Source organism: Centroberyx affinis, unplaced genomic scaffold (genome assembly GCF_046629955.1).
Source record: "Centroberyx affinis isolate AG114_WGS23_722 - 3 ecotype Tasmania unplaced genomic scaffold, CSIRO-AGI_Caff_v1 ptg002875l_1, whole genome shotgun sequence".
In the NCBI taxonomy this organism is placed as follows: Eukaryota; Metazoa; Chordata; class Actinopteri; order Beryciformes; family Berycidae; genus Centroberyx; species Centroberyx affinis.
The window spans coordinates 9,925-33,392 of NW_027281007.1; the positions used below are offsets into that span (position 1 = coordinate 9,925).

A 23,468-nucleotide genomic window follows, 5' to 3' on the forward strand; every position below is an offset into this window, starting at 1 on the left:
GATATCTAGCGCGTGATAAAAACGTCACTGATTTTACTGGCGCAAATTGATGATGCGTGTAGCTATTTGCCCCAACAGATTGCCCAAAGGTCCCTCCTATCCGTCCATTGTTTGAGATTTTAGTGAAGGGATTGACAGGGACCACATGTACCATTGGAATTGCCCATGGTATTGAATAATATTGTCAACGGGTAAGCTTCATGCTACTGAATCATCTTCTGTTAATGTCTGTCTGAGATTTAATGCACCGGGCTTGTGGATTGAAATCACATATGCTGCTCTAATTGACCTGTTAGTGGGAGCTAACGTCGTTAGCCACTGCTGTTAGCCAAGCAATAGTGAAGCTGTCATCCTCGCCCAGCATCAAAAACATGTTCAGCGTTGCTTCGCAACAATATCCAAGATTAATCTCAAGCAGACTTTGTTTAGGGCTAACCTCATCTACCCCGCCTTCATTTGACGTTGGCATTTATTCTTAACGCTAGCTCATTTGTGTTCTCTGTCACTTGTCATGTTAGCTAGCTAGCGATAGCTGTGAAAGAATTTAAAAAGCAGCGATGCCTCTCAGACCTGTAAACTAACTGTACCGTTAACTGTTGGCTGACATGGTTTGCTAAACGACCACGACACGACAACGTGATAGATGAACGTGCAATGAGTGACTATTTGGAAACGAAAGTGTTGTCGTTAGCGAGGGAACGTTACGACATGGCAGTGCCAGGAAAGGTTGCATTGTCAGTGTTCGTACGTTAACGTTACCTGTCCTCTCCTCTCTGTCCAACATGGGGTTCCCCCGATACTGACGTGAGGCCAAATTCCATTCACAAATCACTCAGGTCAATGTTGCCTTGTTTATCAGCAGAAGTTCATATCTCGTAGAGGTCTATAAGTTAGAATTTAATCGAAATAACTGCTGCTTGGTCTATTTGATGCATGCCGAATTAAAGAGTAGCTCCTGAAGACTCGTAAAAAGTCATGTTTTACCGGAATGTACAGTACGTTTACAGATAAGCAAGCTCTCAGATTTATGAACTGAGGTGGCTTGACCTTTTCATACAAGAGAACATCACGTATCGAGGTTAGGGATTAATGTAAGCTGCCAGTCAGCTAAGTATTTAATGTTACTGTTTATGCTTGATAAACGCCCTCCTGTATGGTTTCCTTTGGCCAGGCATGTCCGTTAATGTTCCAGTTAGAGGTTGATGGTTATGGAGGTTGTGCAGTCACTGGAGCCTCTGGTCCAGCGTCACGTGCTGCTTTTTTGTGTCCTTTTTCTTTGAGCCATGCTATCACGTGCTGGCCAGTTTGTCAGATCTAAGATGTTGTGATGGGACAGAGATAGAGACAGACATCACCCTGCCACATAATGAGAGTCAGGCCAGTAGTAGTACTGGCTTTCACTTTACCGAGTAGAAGGGGAAAATGCATCTCTCCTTTGAAGTTTTTGGCATTGTGCATTTACCTCTGTTCTTCACTTGCGATTAGAGTATTTAAATACAGTATACTAACTGTGGCACTTACTGTAGATAAAAGCATCACTCTGGATAAAAGCATCAGCTGAATGCTTGGGTTGTAAACTGTGAGGAGATGATGCAGCAATCTGTGAAAGGATGATGGGAGCAGACAGCCCCCCTGGGATGTGACAACTGTGACAGAGTAGTGATGATTAGTGTGTGATGCTGCTGTGTTTACAAGTTCACCTCCAGTGCTAGAACCTTGTTACTCGAACACTATGTGCAATGTAGTCTTGTGTCATCAACATTTTTTGGCATATTCCAGATTCCAGGTCAAAACATTTTTAACACAGAAATTGTGTTCAGTTAAACATAAATCCAAAATGTACTTCTAATGTCTGGAATCTAGCCCAACTTTGAATGTTTTAGTCTAGCCTTGTCAAGAACTTAATCAAGCCTGGTAAATACCCACCCTGCTAGCTAATTGAAAGTACCAATATTCCAGATTTGAACTCTCCAGAGCAGAAAGCTAGGCTATATCATAAAGAAGAACTTGTCTAGTTGGGACATTCTTACTCATGGGATGACTCATAAGCACACAGACATGATCAGGCCTGGCATTTCAAATCGGGTGGAAAAGATGAAGCATGCCTCTGAGTGATGTTGTTATGATGGATACAGAATTTGTTTACCCATTACTTATGTCAGTACCTGTTAAAAACAAGCCATATACAAGGTTTTTTGCACAGAAGTGTTTTTTCTTCTCAAAGGCTTAATGTAAATACGACCATATCTGTGCGTGGTTGTGGTAAAATCTCTTTTGTTCCACTACCTGTCAGTGCATGAAAGACCAGTATCGATGTGTCAATATATCTGCTAGGGCTGTGATGGTAAACACATAGAGGCTCTAGCATTGCGTGCTTCACAGTGATATTGCCTAATCTGCTTTGTGAACCAAACAGTTTCAGCTCCACTGTTATGTAAGGGGAGGCTGAACGTTACTAAGGGACTCTCTCCTTCCGCAGACATGCTTACACACACACACACACACACACACACACACACACACAGGCATGTCCGCATCCACATGCCAAGCGGCGAGGTCAACAAAGCAGCTGGCATTTTGGAGTTGTACTTAGTAAAGGATGTGTAGGTTATAGGGCACAACATGGTCAATGTTTCTCAAAAGCATCTCCGTATTAAAGTAACAATCCACTGTCTGTTTTACTACTCCTTATTGATTATGGATGTAACACAATAGATATTCAATCTATACCCAGTTCATTTGCTGTTCTAAACATCCGGTGTTGGGTAGCTCTTCCCTGGGAAAATTCCTCTGGTGCACAGGAAATAATGTGTTCTACATTTCCGGCAGCAGTGGGTTGTGGTATACATGGAGGAAGATGAACAGAAGATTAGCATGAGCAGTGATAGCCACCATGGCTGAACAGACAAAGAAAAGAGAAACTCAAACTGCATCAACAGAAAATCCAAGGAAAAAGACGTCAATACTGGACAAAAAAAAAACCCCAAGAATCTCGCAGATTGCCACCTAGCTACCACATTGTCTCAAACAGCACATGTCCTGTGCTGGTCAAATGCCTAGAATGTGTCTCTGTCCCATTCCTCTAGTGGGAGCCCATCCCTTTAAGAAGGCGCATCCCGTCTCGCTCCCTCCAGTCATCCCTTTAAGGCCTGGAAAAGTCCCTAGAGCGTTAGACAACAGGATGTAGGAGGGCTCTGTCTTGCCCCTCAGCCCTCCCCTAAAACAGTATGTGGCACACAACATGGAAATGAAAACGCATGGGAGTTACAGCAGCTGGCCTGCATCTTGCTACTAGGCTGTTAGTGTCGATTTGTCAATGGATGACTGCACAAAAGCCTTGAAATCTGCCTTTTATAGCATAGAAACAGGCTGAGGCAGAGAGGATAGTAGAAATCCTCTAGGTTTTTAAGACTGTGGCTTTAGCCTGAGTATGAGGATGGGGTTCACGGTGAATTGGTGCAATCCCAGTGGCTGAATAATTTCTTTCAACTTCTGCTGTTTTGAGTCCCTATCACTCCAGCTTTAGGGCTAATAATCATAGTACAATTACTGCCACTTCACTAGTTTTAAGTGACATTTGGATAATAGACAACATTGTGCTGCTGTTTCTGTTGACCTGTCAAAGGCTTTTGATGCAGTCGATCACGCATTACTCCTGCATAAGCTTTCAGCCATTGACTTTGATTCCATTGCAGTCAGATGGTTTCAAAACTTATGTTATGTAACTTTTATGTTGATGTTTTTTTTCTAGAGCCAGAAACACTGACTATAATAACCTCCTCATCTGCATCGTGAACGGGGATACCATTGAGAGAGATGATGAGTACAAATGCATTGGAATTTGGCTTGATGATAAACTGTCATTTAAGTATCATACTGACAGTCTTGTCAAAAAATTGAGATAGAAACTGGGCTTTTTATGTAGAAACAGACCATACTTCCCCAGTGTTCTGCAGAAAGAGGATTGTGGAAGCAGTATTTCTTTCTGTTCTTGACTACGGTGATGTAATCTGTAGAAATGTCCTCCTTGTCCTCCGTTTTATCACTGGTGATCCTTATGGAATGTGTCATTGTGTTTTGTATAGAAATGCAAGCTGGCCTTCTCTTGCCTGTGAGGCGGGACATGCACCGGCACATATTTATTTCTAAAGCTCAGATCGGGAGATTACCTCCTTATATTTCAAATCTCTTAATCTGGAGCCCTGGGACCTACCAGACTTCATTCTTCCAACAACTTCATGCTTCAGGTTCCTAGAGTCAGTTCTGGACTTGGAAAAAGTGCTTTTAGCTGCTGTGCTCCTTGCGCTTGGAATAATTTGCAAAACCTGTGAAAACTTGAAACGCAGATACCTGTGAGTCTGTTTAGTGGTCTTATCTTGTCTCTAGAGCTGTTTTAAATAGCCTGTTGATACCTATTCTTTATCTTCCACTTTGATTGTGTTTGTACTGTGTTGTGTATATTTGCATGTATGCCTCCCAAGCTTCTGTGGATTGTGTATGTATTTGTGACATAATGTCTGTTTTTATATATATATTTTACATTCTATTTAGATGATTTTGTTTTGTAAACAAGGAACACCATCCTCAACGTGTCTCCCGAGATTTAAATACAGGTTGAATGAAAATAATGAATGAATGTTGGCAGGCAAGATCAATCAAACCCAGGCCAGCAGGGAAGAAGTTGCCAGGCAGTCGATGGTTAAAAGTGTCCAGCGGCGAGTACTAGTGTGGGAGGAATGTTTTTTTGTTTTTTTTTTCCATCTGGGTTTAAATGTCAAAAAGAACGACTGAGTGGGAAGGAGAGGATGAATGTTGGTGGCAGCAGCCTGGAGTCACTGCAGATACTGATGATGAAAGAAAATTACAGTCAGTGAAGGTCCTACTTTCCACCACAGCTTTAACCTCTTTTTCAGCTCTTTTAGCTTTTGTCCACATATTTCATCAACCACATTTGTATGAATTCAGTTGAAATTTGAATCGCCCCTAAGACAACTACCACCAATATCAGTTTCGTTCTCCTTTTTTTGGTTCAATTTTTCGATCCTCAACCCGGCATCCCTTTTGAAAAATAACGTCTTTGACATCTAAACTAACACTTGTCTCTCCTCTGTTGCAGGTAAAGGTGTGTGTGTGTGTGTGTGTGTTTGTCCAGCGCAGCCACACCGCACCGCCCCCCACCAGCGGGGGAACAGGATGTAATGACGCAGCGGTAGCCACTCGCATTCTTTCCTGTCCGGCAGTGTGTGCGCGAGTGAGTGGGGAGCCCCGCCCACTCTGTGGACAGGACATGTTTGAAGTCAAACCCCGGGCGGTGGAGAAGAAAGAGTCGAGCACTGAGACAGGTATGATGTCTGTGGTGTTGTTATGTATCGATTAGTATTGATACGGTAGACAGTCCCCTACTATTGTAGAGCTACTAAAAGTTTTGAATTACATCAAAAAGTAATAGAGGCATAAAACCAGACAGTTGAAAGGTCCAGTAGAAATAGTCAAATGATATATCATGCTGCCCCAGTGTACAGTATGTTGTGTACCAACCTTGGTGGCTATATCTTGGAGCCTGGTGCTATAGTTAGCTCTGTCTGTCCCAGTAAACCACATATTTGCTCAAGCAGAAGCACATTGGCTTGTACAGTGGCTGAGCCAAAGGAATACACACACACCCACACACACACACACGTACACACACAGTCAAATGCATCATCATCAGCCCGCAGTTGCTCTCAGCGCCGTTCTGAGCAGATCTACATTGGCTCCCATTTATTTCAGTTATGAACTCATCACTGTTGACATCCATTCATTCTGTGTCCAGTGTCTGCACTCGGCAGTCGCTGTGCAGTTGACAGGACTTTTCACGATTCTGCTGTTTTTAATGGGTATATTTGTACTATTTGTATAGCTTGTGATTGTATCACATATTTACTGTGCGACAATTTTGCATTACCGCAAAGTTTGGGACTGTCATCATTAATGATCAGGAAAGTTTTGCAATCCGAAAGTTTTTTTTTTTTTTTATGCAACATATTTGGCACTTTATTTCCCATATATTGACATGCTCTTCAAAAACAGTTTGACTTCTTTAGACTAGGGCTGGGCGATAATTGTCTTTCAGTGGAATCATATCGTGATGATATGAAGATATTTTAATATCGTGACACACATTTCTGCTGTCTAAATTGATGATGACAAGCAAATTTTACTTAAAAACTCTGATAAAATGAGGTATGGTAGGAATATTATTTGAAAATGTCAGTTTTGTTTGACATCACACCCAACATTACCATTCGGTTCAATGAGATGAACATTAATTTGATTATTTAACGTGATTTTGCATACATGAACCATATCGTGATATATTGATATTGAGAAAAATCCTTATGATTATCATGATAATCATAGATATTATAGCCTCCGCCAACTGATGAATAAATGCAGTGTAAACCTTAAGATAACCATCCTATTCCCTCTGACAGTCCGTAGAAATTGAGAAATATGTAATAAAATTATTAGATAATAACAGGTCATTGATGTAAGTACTGTTTTGAGAAGATTAGAAGCAAATGATATTATTATTGGCTGGTTATTACATTATACAGTGAGTCATTACTTCCTGCTTGAATAATGTATCAGCCCGTAATATAATAACACTAATTGTCAGTCATTGCAGTCATTTAGAGTTGAACTGACATTAATAACTGTCGGGAGAGCAAACAGAGTGTCTATGGGGACAGTGAACAGTCTTCTCTCTCTCTGCCTGTATCCAGATGAGGGGCTGGGCGGCAGCGGGAAGCACCGCGGCTCCTCGCTGGGCTCGGGCTCGGCCGGCTCGGGCTCCGTCTACCTGTCGGACAGCCAGGACTGGGCGGTGTCCCCCAGCTGCTCTCCGGACGAAGGCCCCGGCCACCACGACGCCATCTCCCCCGTGCTGGCCGAGGAGACCTTCCGCTACATGAGTAAGTGTGTGTGCGTGTTAGATGTAAATTCCGATTATAGCCCGGACAAGGCATCACGACTGAGTTTCGAGATCGGAGCGAGTCCGCGCTAGTTTCTGGTGATCTTGTAGTGTGTGAGAGTTCAGGGCTTTAATGCTACACTAGGCGACTTTGCACTTTGGTGGCCCCTAGTGGCGGCGAGAGATAACGGTTTGAATTTATGAAAGCTTGAAGGACTTCATTACCCAGAAATGTGACCTCCGTAAACTACAAATTTTATCCAGATCCAGTCGGGACCATTACCGTTTTAATTTTTGAAGTATTGACGTCCTTCCTGTAGTGTGAGCTGGTCATTCCACTCAAATCTGAACGGAGACAAATAGCCAATGAGTGCACTAGACAGAAAAAAAAAGAGTTTGGAAAGAAAAATGCTCCACCTCCATGTTAGTTTTGGTTCGTTTGTGTGGCGTTAGAATTCAGGTAGTGTGTGTTCAACAAAACTATCTGAGAGAGAGTCTGTGTGGAGAGAATGAGAGCGAGAAAGAAAGAGTGTTTGTTTTGTAGATATCAGCGATGAAAAGTTCACATTGTTGTAGTCCATGAATCTGTAATCGCTCTGCCATGGCTGCAAATGAAAAATCAATTACTTGGTATTTGTGAAAGTTTTACTTGTCTGCCTTCTTTTATAAACGAGAGTGCAACGATTATCATGCTTTGACTGATTGTTTATAGTGTGTGTGTGTGTGTCGGCCACAGTATTTGAGCTCGCATATATAATTGTGCAGAATTGTGTGAGAAAATCAGAAATTTGACGTGATGAAGAAAACACCAGATGCGCAGTCATAATGTTTAAAATTTGTTTTCTTGGCAACCGACAATAGAACCATTCTTGGGGGGGGTGGGAAGAAAACCGAGACAGATATGGAACCAAAACTAAAATGACCCCCCAAGCAGCACTGTCACAGTGAATTACAGAAGGAACACCGTAGATATGCTCCATTGATGTTTCATGGGGAAAATCCACCCTAAAACTCTGTTAAAAAAAACTGTTTGGTGGTGTATTTTTTCTTATTCCAGTGTATAATTGACCAAACGTGACATCGCATCGATATTTGAAAATTGAAAAATTTAAAGATATTGAATATAGTCTCTTTCTCCTTGTCCAGCTTTTTCTCTCTCTTTCTCTCTCTCTGTAGCTGTCTCTCTCTTTCTCTGTCTGTCTCTCTCTGATTGGTCAAGCCTGTGATGATATCAGGCAGCAGATGGTGTGTGTGTGTGTGTGTGTGTGTGTGTGTGTGTGTGTGTGTGTGTCTCAGTGCATTAGCCATGTGAGGGTTTCACTGTATTCAGGACAGTTTTTCTTCAATTAAACACGCAGGGATTTGACCTGGTTATTATTTGGCACAGGATTGTCATTGTGTCTGTTTATCTTTGCCCGTGTGTACTAGACAGCTCTGTCAATGAGTGTGTGTGTGTGTGTGTGTGTGTGTGTGTGTGTGCATGCGTGAGAAAGAATGAGGAATCCAGTGATCCGGCCAGAGTTGAGAGCAGCTGAGTGCAATGAGAGTGCAGGGCCAGAGTCACGGGACAGAGGGAGGGAAAGAGGAGGGATAGAGAGAGAGAGAGAGGAAGAAGACAGGAGGAGAGACATAGAGAGAGAGAGGGAGAGGAGAAGGACAAGGACGGCAGAGAGAGAGAGAGAGAGAGAGAGGAGTCGGGCCATGCCGGTTTTAAACTTCCACAATGAGGAGCTTTATGATCATTTCGCTATGGAAGGTGAGCCGAGGCGTTTAGATGGTGCTTGTGGTGTGTGTGTGTGTGTGTGTGTGAAAGAGAGAGAGAGAGAGAGAGAAAGAGAGACCGTGTCACTGCTGAACAAGCTCCAGTCACGTCTGCAAGGTCATTCAGAATGTGACAAAAGTGCAGGGTCGAGGGGAAAGTGTGTGTGCGATCGTGTGTCTGTGAGTGTGTCTGTGTGTGTGTGTGTGTGTGAGCGTGTGTGTGTGGTTGGCCATGGCCATGCAGCATAAGTACAAGTCTTAACGGACAGGAAATGGGCAAGTCTGAGCGAGTGTTTCTGTTTACATTCAAACTAGTAGGCGGTGTCAGTGCCATTTTCATACACACGCATTTTGCAATAAAGCTGTTTTGTTAAAAGCGTTTATGAAATATACTCGACTTGACCCGACCTGATTTTCCTGAGTTACCCGCTGCGAGTGCATCAGCATTTCCCAGAATTCTCTGTCTGACAGTCCATTAACTTCTCCTTTGCTGATGTCCGACCCATAAAACTGCAGCAAAGTCATGTTGAGGTTGTGCCTCTTTGTTTTGTAGAGGTACACGCATAAAAATACACACATGCCAAGTGGGAAATGAACTCCAGCCACCAGCCGGATGCTGTTTGGAGGTTCTGTTGAATTAAAAAAAAATGGAAAAATAAAGGCTTTTTTAACTCTTGCACATAGAAGAAAAGTGGCTTAGCTTCGTTTTTTCAAATATTCTTTTACCCTTGAGTCCAGTGAGCTTCATTTTTGCAAATGGACTTTAATAGTTTGAAAGCAAGGAGGCACTCTGCTATCCTCTATCAATCTACAAGTATTACAATATTGGTTGAGCTGGTAAAATAGTGAAATTAGACTAGAATTTTGGAATCAGAGCACCCACTTTGGGCCGTGGACACTAATGTTTCTGCATAAATCATAGAGGTTTTGTGCTGTTACGTGTTATTTGGTAGATACAGATACATTATTGGACCGACATGGGAGCACTGGAGAACTCATATCCACTTTAGACATAACCATCCTGCTATATATACTCTCTAAAACCTGGTCTAGTGGTGGATGGGCAGCCCTAATGGTGGAACTGGCATATCTCGAACAGTTGCAAAGCATCAGCGGAGGTATGCAGGTTTACTGAGTGCCATCTTGTCCTGGCATGTGTTTATAGCGGCGCACGTGTGACCCCGGCTGTGGGTCCGTGGCCTGGGAGAAGGGGGTACAGTAAGGTAGTCTCGGGGGGGGGTCGGGTAGCCGCTCGGTGACACATTTGCTCTGCTTCTGCAAACCTTGACTATTAATAGCGCCTGATGCACGGCTGCCAGACGCGGCACGTTAATACTCTGATGCCACCCGGCCCAAAGCCAAGAGGGACGTGAGAATGCTCCGGGGAGACTGGTTTATTCTTATCCGTCACTTTAACCCATTCAGACAGTGCTGACAGATTGAGCAGCCGAAATATTTGAGTACTTGTATATGATAATTCAAGCATTGCAAGTGAACATTTTAGTCTCATGTTATGAAATTTACTGAAGATGAAATTTAGCCTTCTAGCTCATCCTGGGGCTGTTAGTAACTGTCCATTGTCCCTATTAAATGAATAAATAAATGTGAGGAGCCCACTGTCCGATGCAGACTTGAGGAAAATGCATTTACACCCAGCATTTTTCCTGCAAATAGAGGACGCAGTTTAATACCAAATGGAGTCATCATATACTTTTCTGTTGCATTCACTCAACACTATCTGAATCATCCTGAAGTTGTTTACCCCATCTATCTGGTACTCCAAGGAAGGCAATAAAGACATTTCTGTGCAAATACTATTTCACCCACTGTTTCACCTCCTGGTCTGATGAGAAAGTGAGAGTACAGAGTTCAAGAGTTTGTGGTAAGCAAGTGGTGTCGTGGTTTTATAAGTGACGTAAGATTTTTTTTTTATCCAGAGGCAGATTGTGTGGTCAGTCAGTGTCAGAGCGTTATCACATGGACCAGATTTAGAGGATCAGACCGTAGTTGATTCTAATACTTTGTAGTCTGGGAAGCAGCAGAAGCACCAGATTTTGACGTCGCATGTGCTGATCCAACCTCACAAACAACATCGGCAGCAAAAAACGTAAGGAAGCAGTCGGTTTTGAGAGGATTCCCAGGGTTATGGTTATGTGCTTTGCTGAAAAGATGGCTTTGGAATACCTACCATGGAATATAGCCTGACGTGACATGGGAACGATTGGCAAAATTGTTATATATATTAGTGCTGCAATGTACTGCTCCTTAAAATTTGACCTTTGACCCCAACTTTCACATTTTCATCGAGAAAAACGAACTTTTTAATTTGTATTAAAGTCCATACTCATTTCAAAAGTAATATATTATTACTTATTACTACCTGGAAGCAGTAGGCTAATTTGTTAAACTACTCATTATATTACTTTTCTGTTATACCCCCAAATTTTATCAGTTGTGTCCTCCCTTACCCTTGAAAATCAGGATAAGTCAAGCATTAATGTCCAATGTTATTGTTATCATTTTGCTCAAAGTAGAGGGAATACTTCCACAACTTTTCTACCATTTCTCATCTAAGCTTGCTCAGTGTGAGAGACAACGACTAGTTATGGCCAAAACAATTTTTTTTGGATAATTCTGTTTTAGTGTGATATTTAGAGGAACTACTAACAAAAAGTAATGACATATTTTATTGATGCCACTGCATGCGTCAGTCCTTGTATAAAAAGCTGAGAGAAAAATGTCCCGGCTGAAAAAATGTCCACAAATCAGCAAGTAGTGAGACGACTTTGTTTGAACAGGAGGCGTCATGCTGCAGCTCCAAATTGGGCCTTTAAAATGTCCCAATAAACAAACAAATAAATGTCGGTGTATCTTTCTGTCTATCCATCCATCTTGTCTGGGTTTATTGGTGCCAAAGGTCCAACCAGGGCTGCATAATTTCTTAATAAGTCATCCATTAGTCATTGCACATTAACATGCTGCGTGTGTATAAGAAGTTATGTCGATATCAAAATGACATAATACGATTTGGCAACTGATTGGATGTTACAGTCCGACAGATTGTTCTGTTTACTGAGTTCGGTGACTTCCTTCTGCAGGTAAAACTGACCTGTTTGTATATGTGTGTGTGTGTGTGTGTGTGTGTGTGGTGGCATTGGAGTTTGGTTTGTGGAGGTAGAGTGTGGCAGAATATGATTAAACGGCACTGTGGACATAACTGAGGATGCATCGGTACAGTGATGACATGCCCCTTCCTGCAGGTAAAGGCATATGTGTGTGTATGTGTGTATGTGTGTGTATGTGTGTGTATGTGTGTGTATGTGTGTGTATGTGTGTGCGTACGTGTGCTTGAGGGTAAAATGGTGTACAGTAACAAGATGGATTATATGCATGTCACGTGTATTGTCTTCCTGTGTATGACAGAGATAGCCCTCTTGGGCAGGGGTTATTTTTAACCACTGCTTGTCGGACGAGGGGGGGGCGGGGGAGGGGGCAGTGTCCACATCCAGAGGTCACTGTGGGCCTCAGATTACTGGACGCCACTGATCCATCTGACCTACTCCGCTCTCGTGCTCCTTCTCTGGAGGCTGTCTAGCACTCACTTTCTATTACATATAGTCTTTGCTGATCAGTAGGCTGTTTCACGAGACTGAATTTACAGAATAAAAGTAGGAGAGTAAAAATTAGCCACGAAGATGTGCAGCATAATATGGTGAAATGTTATCCAATCACAGAAAACATGATTGTAGACATACAGTACATCAGCCTTTGGGCTTTAGTATGGTGTAAGGCTGCCTGATTATGGCTAAAATGATAATCCTGATGATGTTGTTTACATTCACTAATGACGATTATTTGTTTAATTTGAGGAACAAAATTACTTCACTGCACTTAGTGGATCTTTTTTTATATACGATATACAGCAGTGATTCTCAACCTTTTTCATATCAAGGACCCCTAAATTAGTCCACATTAGAGCCACGGACCCCCACTTGATGAGTCTCTCGGACCCAAATATGAGAATATTTTTATTGTTAGATATGATTTTGTCCAGAACTCCATGACTGTCTGTATTGTAGGGAGAGAGATAACGGTGAAGCTATGATCAAAACAGTCATTCTTCTACATTCTCTAATTGTGTTCACTTCTTGTAAATGAAATAATGCTGAAGTTTAACAATTCATCAATTTGCTGGGGACCCCCTGGAACTCCCTCAAGGACCCTTGGTGGTCCCCAGACCCCATGTTGAGAACCACTGATATACAGTATATGATCAAATACTGTTAACTGTGCAGCCCTAGTATGATATAAAGAACTGATGTTGTCATGTAGGATGTTTACAGCTATCAAATACTACAGTGTACACTGGTTGTTATATTGTCAGGATTGTGTAAGTCTAGACTCCTGTAGACCTGTTTATGTGATATGATCTTCTGTATTCATTATTTCTACCTCATACTTGTCGGTTACATTGTGTTTGATACCACCCTCTTTGCTCTGTTCTTATCTCATCCCATTGTCTCACTTTCCCCACGGCAATCATTAAAGTTTCATCTAATCTGAGCATTGAAATCTAATGCGATCTGGCTGTGAGATTGTGGCAAATCTGAAAAGGACTCAGGAGAGAAAGTTGTAGTGGGATTTGTTTATTTTTGATCCTACATGAGTGTGTGTGTGCTTGAACTGGATCAGTTTCGAGCATATGTGCTGTGTATTTGTATGGAGGCGTCTTTGGAAAAGCTGGAGGCTCAATGATTAGACTTGCCACTCTTCTTCAAACAGGAGGAAGGGGGAGCGGTGCAGCGCTGGTGACGCCCACTCAGGTGCTAAAAGCAGACCAGACTAATCGCTCTGTAGATTCTCTGGTTCTCGACCAACTAATGGTTCTTTTGAAATGGGTGTACTCAAGCTTCAGCTTTCGCCCCCACACTTTCCCTCTCTCCCTCTCTCTCTCTCTCTCGCTTCACTTTGCTAGTTTTCCTTCTTTCATTTCCCTCTTGCTCTCCCATCCATCCTCTAACCAGCAGGTTGCTCTTAACTTTTTCTCCTTTTTCTCTCTTTCTCTCTCTCTCTAGCGTATCTTGCTTTGGAGCCCTCTTCCTATTCCCACCCCGGCTCTCAGAGCCTCTCCAAAGGTATCCCTCTCTCTCCCTCTCCCTATCTGCCTGTACGGCTCTCCGACTCTCTCTCCCGTAGCTCCGGTGTGAGAGGGGGGCTTCAGTTCTCGGCGTGGCCCAGAGAGGTGCACTTTAACCGGGATCAGAGCGCGTTAGTGCTCCCACTCCGGCGCCGTGGACCTGGAGCCCCTCTCTGCTTCTTGCATGTAGATGACAGCAGACGAGAGAATGGCCTAGCGTAGGTCTGCTGCCTGCCACTCTTCACAGCTTGTAGTGGCACAATATAGTGTGTGTGGGCTCTTTATGTCTGTGTAATAGCTCTCACTCCACGTTCAGACCACTAGCAACTACAGCTGGAAGATACTGACAAAAATCGATTGCAATTGTGATTTAAACTGCTTTTAGTTTAAGTTTTTCTCGCCATAAATCTTTTAGAACTTTAAAATTGTTTAAAGAAAAGTGAGTTTGTTAAAAAAAATAGATGTCAGTGTGCAGGATTTACTGAGTTATTATGTCTTGATGTTATTGCCCCATATCCGATTGCGAGCTGGCTGATTACTTTGCAATAAACCCGACATACAGTATAACACAACACTAGCTCATGATTGCCTGCTGATGAAATGTCAAAGCTGCAGCCAGCTTTAACAAGCAGAGATATAAGGAAATGTGGCGACTGCGGTCAACACTGGCTACGGAAAATGAACGGGCTTCTCAAGTTGCTTGTGGTCAGAACACTTTATTAGGTTCTCAGTGAAGCTGGCATGCCGCAGAAGTGTGTACATTAGTTTGTGGTGATTGTTTTTGTCAGTTCGTTTTTTCATTGAGTGTCTTGTGTGGAGGTCGCGGAATGCATTGTGTGGTATGGTTTGCATGTGGTGTGTGTCTGTCTGTATCTGTGTGTGTGTGTGTGTGTGTGTGTGTGTGTGTGTGTCTGAGAAGTTACATTTGCCTCTCTGTGTCCAGTCCTCAGTGCGGACCGGGTGGAGCAGATGACCAAGACCTACAATGACATCGATGTGGTCACGCACCTTTTGGCTGAGGTAGGCGCCCCTTTTAAACAGTGTACAGTCATTTGTACAGCATCCGATTGGCCGACTGACCCCCGGGGTGTCCTGTGCTCTTATTGGACAGCGGGACCGGGACTTGGAGCTGGCGGCTCGGATCGGCCAGTCGCTGCTGCAGAGGAACCACCTGCTGCAGGAGCGCAACGAGGCCGTAGAGGAGCAGCTGGCACAGGCCCTGGACCAGGTAGCCTACACACACACACACACACACACTCATGCACATACACACACAAACACACACACACGCTCAAATACCCACTCCCGAAACCCCTCCCCCTCCGTCCAGGTGCACCAGCTGCAGCATGAGCTCGGCAAGAAGGACGAGCTGCTGCGCATGGTGGCCAGCGCCTCGGAGGAGAGCGAGACGGACTCCAGCTGCTCCACGCCGCTCCGCCAGCCGCACCCGCCGGGTGGGGGGGGGGGCACCGCCGCCGCCGCCCTCAGCCAGCTGGAGGCGCTGCAGGGCAAGCTGCAGGAGCTGGAGGAGGAGAACCTGGCGCTGAGGTCTGAGGTACGGGGCGGGGGAGAGTATTCGCAAACACACAAAAAAAAAAAAAAAAATGGTGAACGGTGTGTGGTTTTGGATGTCGGAAGTGCTAAGTGGTTCCTCTCCTCTCCTCTGCAGGCCTGCCACCTGAAGAGCGAGACCATCACCTATGAGGAGAAGGAGCAGCAGCTGGTCAGCGACTGCGTCAAGGAGCTCCGTGAGTCACACACACACACACACACACACACACACACACACACACACACACACACACAAAAAATTCCACCCTCTCAGGTTTGGAATGGTTATTTTAACTGTGTCTGTGTTTTATATGTACCTGTGCATGCATGTGTGTGTGTGTGTGTGTGTGTGTGTGTGTGTGTGTGTTCCAGGTGAGTCCAACAGCCAGATGGTGTGTCTGTCAGATGAACTGTCTCAGAAGAGCGAGGAGCTGCTCAGACACCAGGAGGAAATCGCTCAGCTGCTTTCCCAGATAGTAGAGCTGCAGCACAGAGTGAAGGAGGTGGGGAGACATGGAGGGCAGCATTGAACTAGTATAGATTACATAAAGCATAGATCTAATTAATGATGAGTTCAGCTCTCTTGGCTCCCCAGTTGATCTTTGTTTACATGCTGGTGCTGTGTGTTTGTGTCTCCACAGTTGGCTCTGGAGAAAGAAGAGCTGAGGATTCACCTGCAGGCCTCCAAAGATGCTCAGAGGCAGCTCACCGCGGAGGTGGGTCCCAACACACACACACACACACACACACACACAGAGTTAGAACCCTTATGGCGAGATGTTAGGCAACTCAAGTGGCTCTTTTATTTTACTCACATTCTGGAAGCAGGCTTTCATTCTGATTTCAGTTGTTTTTGGTCACACTTGTTTTTGTTGCACTTTACGACAATGACCTTGCCTGCCTGTACTGTGGGTTGTACTCTCCATTATTAATAGCTTGGCACTCTAGGTGCATGTAATCTAATAAGATTGAAGTTGTCTATTAATAAAGTGTCACCCAAGCAGAAAGTGCAAACGGTAAAGCAGTAGACAAATGAATTGTGAGATGGAAAATGAAAATGAAAAACACATAAGTAAATGGAAAAAAAAAAAATTTAAAAGCTGCTTTGCAAATTGATTTGTACATTCAGTAATTTATTCATTGAATAAAGAGAGAATTTTGAAATTGAATTCTCATTTCATTACCATTTTAATGGTTTGATAAAGTGTTTGTAATCGTCTCATTTAAATTTAATTGCTTGAATTTTTATTCATCTTTTAATGAATAATAGTTAGTTCATTGTGCAAATCAATTTATAAATTCAGTAATTTATTCATTGAATAAAGACATTCATTCATTAACAGTTTAATAAACAGTTTTATTAATTGGCTCATTTAAATGTAATTTTAATAACTTTTAGGTAATAATGATCGCTGAGCTAATCTATATTTACTGCCACAGAATAAACCAGGCTGCATACAGAATCTCTGCTGTACATCGTTATATGTAGTCATGCATAAATAAATATATTATTATAAATATATTATTATTAATAATATATGTATTATTATTTTATAAATAACCACTGTGTGTGTGTGTGTGTGTGTGTGTGTGTGTGTGTGTGTGTGTGTGTGTGTGTGTGTGTGTGTGTGTGTGTGTGTGTGTGTGTGTGTGTGTGTGTGTGTGTGTGTGTGTGTGTGTGTGTGTGTGTGTGTGTGTGTGTGTGTGTGTGTGTGTGTGTGTGTGTGTGTGTGTGTGTGTGTGTGTGTGTGTGTGTGTGTGTGTGTGTGTGTGTGTGTGTGTGTGTGCAGCTGAACGAGCTGGCGGAGAGGAATGCGGAGTGTGTGGGGATGCTCCATGAGTCTCAGGAGGAGATCAAGGAGCTCCGCAGTAAAAACACTCCCTCCGCCGGGATGCGCCGGCAGCTTTCCTACGGCCTCTACCCCATGGTGAGACTCACACACACACCATTAGCTTTACTGCACCCCTAATGTACAGTACTGCGGTGAGACACACACTCTTTGAATTGTACTGTAACTTAATGCACTATGGTGAGACACACTCTACATAACAGCAAAGAGAACAATAGAGATATAAATAAGAGAAATAGTGGGTATTGAAGAAGTGAACAAATAAAGATATTGAAAATAATATAGCAAATAAATAGAGATAAAGCTGCATCTAATATCAGCAGATAAGGTATTCAATCAGGAATTGGAAATTGCAGGTGTGTGTGTGTATTAAACCATTGGTTGAAGGTATATATCTTTTTCCTTCACTTGATGTCCCGATTGGCCATTTTGCTACAGCCATTTTGTGTCTGGTATATATATAAGCCTACTGAGGGCACAAAATGGTATATTGAGACTGTGTGTGTGTGTGTGTGTGTGTGTGTCGCAGGACTCGCTGGCAGCAGAGATCGAGGGCACCATGAGGAGAGAGCTGAGTGTGGAGGAAGAGACGGCTGTTCAGGACCAAAGGTCAGCCAGCCCACATTTTACTGGGGGGAAAATCCTCTACCTGGATTACATTTCCGGTTTGTTTGGAATCAGCAGAAGAAGAAGAACTGCATCAACAGGAACTGTCATTATATAATCTGTCACCCATTACACATTAAGTCCATAATCCACATTTACTTCCTTTACTTTAGTCCTCTTTATCACAAATGGGAATGAAGCTGCAACTCTCCTTTGCCGCTTAAATCTGTGTTGCCATGGTTTCTGCTTCACCCATCTGTCCCAACTCTCACACAACAGACTGCAATTTGCCTTAGTCACACAGCAACCAACCAGGTGTAATTCCTATTAACTGACAGCATTTACAGTCTTAATTAGTATCAGTAATATCCCAACATTATGCTTCATATCTTTAGTAGATATTATATTAACATGAAGCAGTCTTGCATCCAATATCATGGATGTAACGGCTAATCCGGTTGCTGTAATCTTTAATTTAGACCTAACTATCAACAATATTCAAGTATAATTTCGGTGTATATTTTTTCTATTCTAAATATTTTCCATGCATATGACATAAATGAAATATGCCCGTCAATTTTTCATTTATTTAATTACATCCTGGTTCAATACTCTCTTTAATCCCTTCAAGCTGATCTCTGACCCCAGGCTCTGACCTTTGACCTCTGCCCCCCCCCCCCCCCCCCAATCCCCTTTGCAGAGTCACCCAGAAGCGAGTCTTCCAGACGGTGCGCTCCATCAACGCCTCGGCGTCGCGGCCCGCCTCGGCCACGCCCCCCATCCCCGGGTCCGGGGACAGCTCTCTGGTGATGACCGCGCAGCCCTTCCAGTCGGCTCGGGGGTACGTCGAAACAAGCGCTCCTAACGTCCGCTGCGAAAGAGGAGAATATCGACTCTTTGGAATTTGTTTAAACCCAGCGCAGTAAATCAAGAGGAGAAGATTTAAGACATGCGCTTTCAGTTCGATAAATAATAGATTGAACTAATGATTAATGATTAAACTGAAAGTGACTAAACTAAGCTGTGTGTGTGTGTGTGTGTGTGTGTGTGTGTGTGTGTGCAGAGACGAGGTGCGCCTGGGCCAGCCGGGCTCTCCGGGGGGGAGCGACCTCACCAGCGCCCTGCACCGCCTGTCTCTGCGCCGTCAGAACTTCCTGTCGGAGCGGCAGTTCTTCCAGGCGGAGCGGGACCGGAAGCTGCAGGCCCTGGCGGGGGCCGGGGGGGCTGGGGCGGGGGCGGGGGCGGCGGAACCGGAGTGGGGGGGCAGCGGCTTCAGCTCGCCGACGGGCAGCGCCTTCTCCTCCTTCTCCAACCTGTCGGAGCTCTCCATCGCCTCCAGCCTCTTCAAGACCTTCCTGCCCGAGAAGCTGCAGATCGTCAAGCCCATGGAAGGTCAGCGTTTTTTTTAAATTTTTTATGAGTTTATATGAATAGATACGTCAAATACATCTATCAAATAACCGTATTATGCCTTTCTCAGGCTCGCTGACGCTCCACCACTGGCAGCAGCTGGCCAAGCCCCACCTGGGCACCATCCTGGACCCGCACCCCGGCGTGGTGACCAAGGGTTTCCGCCCGCTGGCCCAGGACGCCGTCTACCGCCTCACCGACCTGGAGGAGGACGACGAGGACGACGAGCACAGGCGGAGGGGGGGCGCGGCCTTGGAGAAGGGGGCGGCCGAGCGGGGTAAGCGGGAGGAGGAGGAAGAGGAGGAGGAGGAGGAGGAAGGAGGCATCACCTTCAAGGTTCGCTTCTCATCCACGCCGGAGGACAGGAAGGAGAGGAAGCGCCCGGTGTCGCCGCTCCCCGTCCCGCCGCTGTCTCCCGCTCTGGCGAAGTCGCCGAACCCACCTTCCTCCTCCTCCTCCTCCTCCTCCTCCTCTTCGGCCCGATCTGAAATCTGTGTGACTCCTGCACCTTGTTGCGTCATGCAGACGTCCAGCCTATCAGCTCAGCCCATTCCCGGAGTCTCCACAGCTCCCATCCAATCACAGAGTCAGATCAGCACCTCCACATCCACAACACCGTCTTCCTCTGGTGAACTTTTTAAAATATCACTTTGATGTTTGATATTTACAGTACGCTCATGGTCTCTAGATGTTTCATATTGTTTTTCTCATGACTTTCTTTCTCGGTGTGTTCAGTCCCAAACCCAGGGAAGTGCCAGAGCTCCACCTTCTCCACCTACACCTTCACCACCTGCCGCATCCTGCACCCCACTGACGTCACCCAGGTCACCTCCAGGTAACCCCCCCCCCCCCTCTCCACAGGCTGAAGATTCTGCTTTTAAATATTATGCAGTGGTGAACGACATTATGACATGAAATTAAGGGGAATAATCCTACAATTTCCTCTCCTTTTCTGTCTCATCAGTTCCCAGTCGTGTATCTTAGCCAACACCCCCAGCTCCATGCGGACGGGTCCCAGCACCCCGGTGACGCCCTGCAGGCTGAGTCTGGGCGACTCCTTCCCTCCCCGCCGCCCCGGTGGCCTGGCCAAGCTGGTCCTGGAGAAGGGCATCTCCGCGCAAGTCTCCGCCGACACGCCCCCTCCCTCCCCGAAACCCGCCGCCCGGCAGCCCCTCTTCCGCCTCCTCCCCGGCACGCCGCCCAACTCCCCGTCCCACTCGCCCGCCCCCTCCCCCGTGCCCTTCGAGCCCCGCCCGCTCCCCGCCGACAACTTCCTGGCGTCGCGGCCGGCGGAGCTCTTCCTCCAGGACGTTTACGGGCTGAACCTGGGCCGCGCCCCGCGCCCCGACCTGCCCAGCCCCTCCCAGGTCCCCCCGGCCCTCCTCCCGCCCCCCAAATCCGGCCGCGCCAGGCCCGACGCGGCCGGCGTCAGCCTGGTGGAGAGGCTGCGCAGGCTGGGGTTCGCCAAGGTGCTGCAGGGGGAGTCTGAGGCCCCGCTGCCCCGCCAGGATTCGGCTACTTTCGTGGCGGCGGGCGGTGGGAGCTTATTGGACGGCCTGAGGCGCAACCAGAGCCTCCCGGCCATGATCGGGGCGCGGGCGGGGCTGTCGGGCGCTCACTCCTCCCAGACCGCCCCGCCTCCTCCCCACCCCACCTCCCTGGCCCTCCCCCCGCCGCCGTGGGGCGACCTCAGAGAGCGACGGCGCCGGCTCGCCTCCATCTCCCACCCCCCGCCCAGCTCGGCCAAACGTTGAGGAGGAGGCGGGCGGAGCGGGAGGGGAGACGCACACACTCCTGAACATGAACCCTCCTCCCCTCTGCTCCTCCTGTACACCTCCACCCCATTCCCCCCTCCCTTACCTCTCCTCCTCCCTGTGTCTGGAGAGAGGAAACAGGGCATCCAGTGGGCAGAATAATCCCTCCTTTTTATGAATTAATTTTAAAGCACAATGTCATTGACTGTTTTTACTGACACCGGAGTGTGTGTGTGTGTAGACGCTAATCATAAAGGCCTTAGCTCGCCTGGGAATGAGTCATTCCGCGCTCAGTACCTTCTCAGCAGTGTGTGGATCTCTGATCGGTTCTTTAATTCTCCTGTGAGGCTCTGGATGTTCAAACAGATAGAAGAGCGGGTGGGCGGTGAAGAAAGGATTGCACGTAAGTAGATGAGGGTTTGTGGATGTTGTATGAAGGGCAAGAGGAGGAAAGAGGGAAAGGGAGAGCGCAGTTAATGGCGGAAGGGAAAGCAAGGGATGGAAGTAGAGGTAAAGAGAGGAAGGCTGAGCATCCAGAGTCTTACCGTTTCAAGGGCTTGTGCTGTCGTGGGTCGGAAAAGCTTTAGTCTTTAGACAAACGGCCACCATGCTAGCCATTTCTCTATAGCAGGGCCAACTGAACACAGTCAATGGTTTTATGACCTTTACAGTAAGAGACGGGATCCACCTTGCTTGTATCTTGTTTGAGAAATAGAAGGCTCTTTTGAGTAAGTGTTAGCTGGCTTGACCTGTAACCTGTAGACGAAGTGATAGCTTCTTAGTTTAGTTCCCCCCCAGTAGAAGGCGCCAAACTGCCAGGCCAATCTTGTACACAGACCTTGCCTCTCCAGTATTATAAAGATTTTTCCAGTTGGCGTTTTGCCGTGCCGATGTCAGGTGACTCTCCATGTGCAATGCGCCCCCCCCCCCCCTCTGTCTGTTTGCATGGCATGTCAGAATCGGCCTACGGGTCCCAGCATGCACCTCTCAGCAGACGGGTGAGGCGGGGCTCCGTACCGGGGCTCCCGGTTGGCCGCTAGGCGAACGGAACGGGTCTCTTTTACCGAAAGATCTGGCCTTTTTTTCTTCAGGTCTTGTGTTTTTTGTTTTTGTTGTTTTTTGAAAGAGGCCTTAAGGGGAAGCCAGCACTGTTCTGATTTGTGTTCCTGTTAAGTCGTGTTTTGTATATTTTAGATGCACTTAGTGGGATCAGTAGGTTCGGTTTGTGTTTATATATGAAGGGCACAGCTTGGATGAAAGCGTGTCACCGCGAAGGCTCCTTGGACCTTTTATAAGTGTGGGTGTCACTATTTTGTCCATTTCCAGCCACCATCCTTATCTCAGGCCCATGAGATGTTCAGGTTCTAATACAGTATGAGGGAAAACCACTGGCACATTGTTTTGGTTGTACATCACATCCGGTTATTTCTCTCTGGGTTATTTTAAGGTCATGTGTACTTCTCTTATTGGCCAGCAGATGGCGGTATTGCTTTACATATCCATTGAACGCCTAGGAAATGTGAGAAAACATCTGAAAGTTCATACTACCTGGTAAATCATGTGCTGTGCAAACTGACAAACATATAATGCAACATCTCTATGTATATTGCTCCCATAATCATATATCTCCTACTGAAATATGTATAGTATGGGCTTTCAGATACTGGGACCTTGTGTTTGACCCTTGACCTTTGAACCTTCCATGCTGCTGTCACTTCCATCTGTCCATCCACTGAACCGGACTCCTACTCAGTTACTGCACTTTTACTTATTTAACCCTTAATTTACTGACATCGCTGTCGGAAGTATAGGAAACGCGTATTACTGACAGATATTAATGAGATAAGTTTAGCGTTATTATTAAGTTAGATAAGTTTAACTTGTTATTGAAGGCTATAGTAATAATGTCAGCTAACATTTCATCATGAGATTTTAATATACTGTATGTAGCAGTTGTTTTTGTTTGCTTTTCCAGACGTAGAGACCCACAAAAGGGAATCCAAAATCTTGTGTTTTTTTTAAAAAACTGTTATCGAACCAAAACTTTTTATTTTTGAAGAAATGAATTACTCTGTTGGCTTGTGTGTGTGTGTGTGTGTGTGCGCGCGTATATGTGATGCATTTTGTCGTAATTAGCTGTAACATATTTAACAATGGGAAGAAGAGCTTCAGTTTGATGTTGGAGGAGGGGGAGGGAGGGAGCTGCATTAAGACTGTTCATATCAGGTTTGTTATAGTTGTCAGATCCACTGTGTTCAAATAAAGCCCCGTGCTTTTTGACGTCACATGGTTATGGGTTATGGGTTTATGTCTTTTGTTAAAATATGAATTGTCCTGCGACCTCCTCATGCCTCCCCTCTAAGCCTATGATCCTTTGTAAAATACTCATGGCTATCATTCAGTTGCCTCTGTTTTTTAAAATAAAGCAATGGAAACAAAGAGACTTG

General features: G+C 45.3%; 1 protein-coding gene across 2 annotated transcripts; it reads left to right on the forward strand.

Moving 5' to 3' along the window:
- The first annotated feature begins 127 nt into the window (after window positions 1-127).
- trak2 (trafficking protein, kinesin binding 2) lies at window positions 128-23,448 on the forward strand. Of its 2 annotated transcripts, XM_071536466.1 has the most exons (16): window positions 128-191; window positions 5,117-5,342; window positions 6,765-6,953; window positions 14,794-14,870; window positions 14,962-15,078; window positions 15,181-15,405; window positions 15,520-15,598; window positions 15,774-15,904; window positions 16,043-16,117; window positions 17,192-17,329; window positions 17,781-17,860; window positions 18,558-18,698; window positions 18,921-19,249; window positions 19,338-19,895; window positions 20,003-20,102; window positions 20,232-23,448. In XM_071536466.1, the coding sequence occupies exons 2-16, from the start codon at window positions 5,288-5,290 to the stop codon at window positions 21,019-21,021; spliced, it is 3,084 nt and encodes a 1,027-aa protein (XP_071392567.1). In that variant the 5' UTR covers window positions 128-191; window positions 5,117-5,287; the 3' UTR covers window positions 21,022-23,448. The 2 variants fall into 2 exon arrangements, with proteins under 2 accessions (XP_071392567.1, XP_071392568.1); XM_071536467.1 differs by lacking the exons at window positions 128-191; window positions 5,117-5,342; window positions 6,765-6,953 and adding an exon at window positions 8,602-8,708.
- Window positions 23,449-23,468: the final 20 nt, after the last annotated feature.